The 2,766-nt window shown below is 51.8% G+C and overlaps 1 protein-coding gene across 1 annotated transcript; it reads right to left on the bottom strand.

Annotated features, from left to right (window-relative positions):
- Positions 1 to 552: 552 nt before the first annotated feature.
- On the bottom strand, positions 553 to 2,519 carry LOC123048849 (L-type lectin-domain containing receptor kinase SIT2). Its single transcript, XM_044471870.1, has one exon. It carries the CDS (start codon positions 2,442 to 2,444, stop codon positions 774 to 776), a length of 1,671 nt encoding a protein of 556 aa, XP_044327805.1. The 5' UTR covers positions 2,445 to 2,519; the 3' UTR covers positions 553 to 773.
- Positions 2,520 to 2,766: the final 247 nt, after the last annotated feature.

The raw sequence follows: 2,766 nt of genomic DNA, 5'->3' as shown, positions 1-2,766 counted from the left end.
AATAACAAAACCAGCAGGACATAGGGTATGAACTAAATTTCTTTTTCTTATTATATGTATTTAGTATTTTTCAGAATATAAAAAGAGAAAAAAGAAAAGAAAAAATAGGTGTGTGATTTGAACATGACAAACCCACATGGTTACTGGGCCAGCCCACTACTGGTTCCCTATAGGCGCGCCGAGTTACTGTCTCGTACAAAGCGACACATAGCTGCACCCTGAAAACAATACATACTCAAAAAGAAATATCAGAAATAATATTTGCTCACTCGACTAACTCATAGTGAGACACAAAAAGAAAAGAACCAACCTCGAGCTATGATCACAAATTTATTATAAGACATCCAAGATAAGTATTTTCAGAATCAAACCATAAAAAGAAGTTGAATACACAATGAACAACTTCATCTACCCTCAGCTAGAACCGTTGCTGAAGAACCACAAGACACGACGCCAATGCTAGTCTCAGGAGAGAACGACATGACGTGCAAATCGGAGCCTTCTGTCTGCATTAGTGCCAAAGTCGACGACAAGTCCGGGATGCATTTACCACAGTCTAGATATTGCATGACCTTCCGCATGCTAGGTCTTTCATTAGGTAATGGGTGTGAGCACAACAACCCAAGTTGCAGTATCAGGGTAATCTCCTCCGTGTCAAACTTTCCTGTTAGTCGCGGATCCACCACCTCGAGGATTGATCCATTGCGGTAGCGCTCACGCACCGAATCAACCAACACCACGGTGTTGTTATGCTCGTCATGCTGGATTGGCCTTCATCCACATGCAACCTCTAGAAGAAACATACCGAATGCGAATACATCGGTTAAGGGCGTTGCCTTCCCGGTGCGCACAAGCTCTGGTGCGAGGTATCCCCTGGTGCCAACAACATGGGTTGTTTGAGCATCAGTTCCATGGTCATATAATTTTGCTAGGCCAAAATCTCCCAGGCGTCCATTCATCTGTTCGTCTAAGAGCACATTGCTTGCTTTTATATCTCTGTGAATCACGATTTTTTTCCAGTCCTCGTGAAGATACAATAGGCCTGATGCAACACCTTTGATGATCCAGTACCTTTCGGGCCAAAATATTGCGGGCATATGTGGATGGTGCAAATACTTGTCAAGACTACCATTTGGCATGTAGTCATAAACCAAAAGAAGCTGGTCCTTGCGCCGGCAGTAGCCCAGCAACTGTGCAAGATTCCGGTGTCGGAGACGGCCAATGCTCACCACCTCGGCTATGAACTCTCGTATTCCTTGCCTTGAATCATGTGACACCCTCTTCACTGCGATCTCCGAATTGGATGCAGAAAGCACCCCTTTATATACTCTGCCAAATCCTCCGACACCAAGTAAATTCCGCTCCATGAACCCATCCGTGGCACGATGCAGGTCCTTGTATGCAAAACGATGGGGACCAAACTCGTCTTCCCAATCTTCGCGCACCTCGGCAAACCGGCGCCGACGCCACACAAAGAAGAAGACCACAGCTAGCACCGCTGCAACGAGCAACGCGGTGGCGAGCGGCAACACAACATCCAGGACCTTGGACCGAGGCTTCGCGCCCACGCGTGGCAAGGCAGGAAGCTTGGACAAATCAAGCGGCGGGGCAGGTCCGTCCAAGCTGAAGCTCCATCCGAGCACGTAGTGGTGTGCCAAGACAACTCCCGACGACGACGAGAAGCCGGCGTATATCGACGTCGAGAAGCCGACGTACATCGCATCCGCCATGAGCGTGGAGAGATCGACGGCTTGGGAGAGCAGAGGATTCCTGGGCTTGGGCACTTGCACGGGAGCCAAAGTCACCTTGAGTTGCTTGGACTGGCCGTCGTAGTCCACCCACACCTGCATGGGCTTGCCGCTATCTAGCTTCAAGTCTCGGAAGGCGCCGCCGTGGTGATCGTCGTCGTAGCCAGCCGGCTGGGCCTGTTGCGAGATGAGGCTATTGACGTCGATGCCGACGTGGTTGCTGTTGATGTCGTGGAACTCGGGGCTCAGGATGGTGTCCAGCTCCACCGCCAAGATGGGGTCGCTTGCGGTGCCGTTGGTCGCGTTGAGGAGACCCAGGTACTGCCCGCCGTTTGCTGCCGCGAAATTCGTGGTCGGGGCGACGACAAAGGCGAGCCCGTGGTCGCTCACACCGTCGTATCTTGACACGATGGCGAACACAAAGGAGGTGGAGAAGGAGCACGGCACGGTGGTGGCGTTCGTCGCCGGCGTCGGCTTGTGGAGGAAGTGGAGTGGGGTAGGGTGGAACGCGTGGGCTTTCGTCTGCTGCGTGGAGTTGGTGAGCGCGAGGAGGCCGTTGGGCATGACCGTGGCCATGCCGTCCAGCGTGAGGTTTGCGCCGCCGAAACCTTGGTAGGCGAACTGGCCGTCGTCCAACGACGAGGCCACTTCCCCGTCGCGGCTCAGCAGTATGAGCACAACAAGAGCCAACAGCATAGTTTCTCTTCTCGGACACCTTGCCTCGTTGGCCTCAAGAAGCTTAGACAAAACTCAACATGATTAAGTGGTGAGGCATATGGATGGGTTGTGTGATTGGAGCTTGGAAGAAGGGGGCGGAAAGATATAAAGAGAAGACAATGACAGGTTAGAATGCCTTGCCACGGCATCGGTGTAGGCGACAGACAAGAGAAGACAATTCTGCGTTCGTACAGTATAGTAAGTATACGTTGACGCGGTGCCCTGCACTACTGGGCGAGTTCGTCGTCGCCTCGCACGCATGGTAGAAAAAAGGGTCCATTACCACAACTTTCTACGTCTG

Source organism: Triticum aestivum, chromosome 2D, assembly GCF_018294505.1.
Source record: "Triticum aestivum cultivar Chinese Spring chromosome 2D, IWGSC CS RefSeq v2.1, whole genome shotgun sequence".
Taxonomy (NCBI): Eukaryota; Viridiplantae; Streptophyta; class Magnoliopsida; order Poales; family Poaceae; genus Triticum; species Triticum aestivum.
Note: the sequence above shows the minus strand (reverse complement) of the source record. Positions and strands in the feature narration are given on the sequence as shown.

Bases quoted from the DNA above. Each gene is read 5' to 3' on its own strand.
- LOC123048849 (XM_044471870.1), bottom strand. From the start codon at position 2,444: ATGCTGTTGGCTCTTGTTGTGCTCATACTGCTGAGCCGCGACGGGGAA.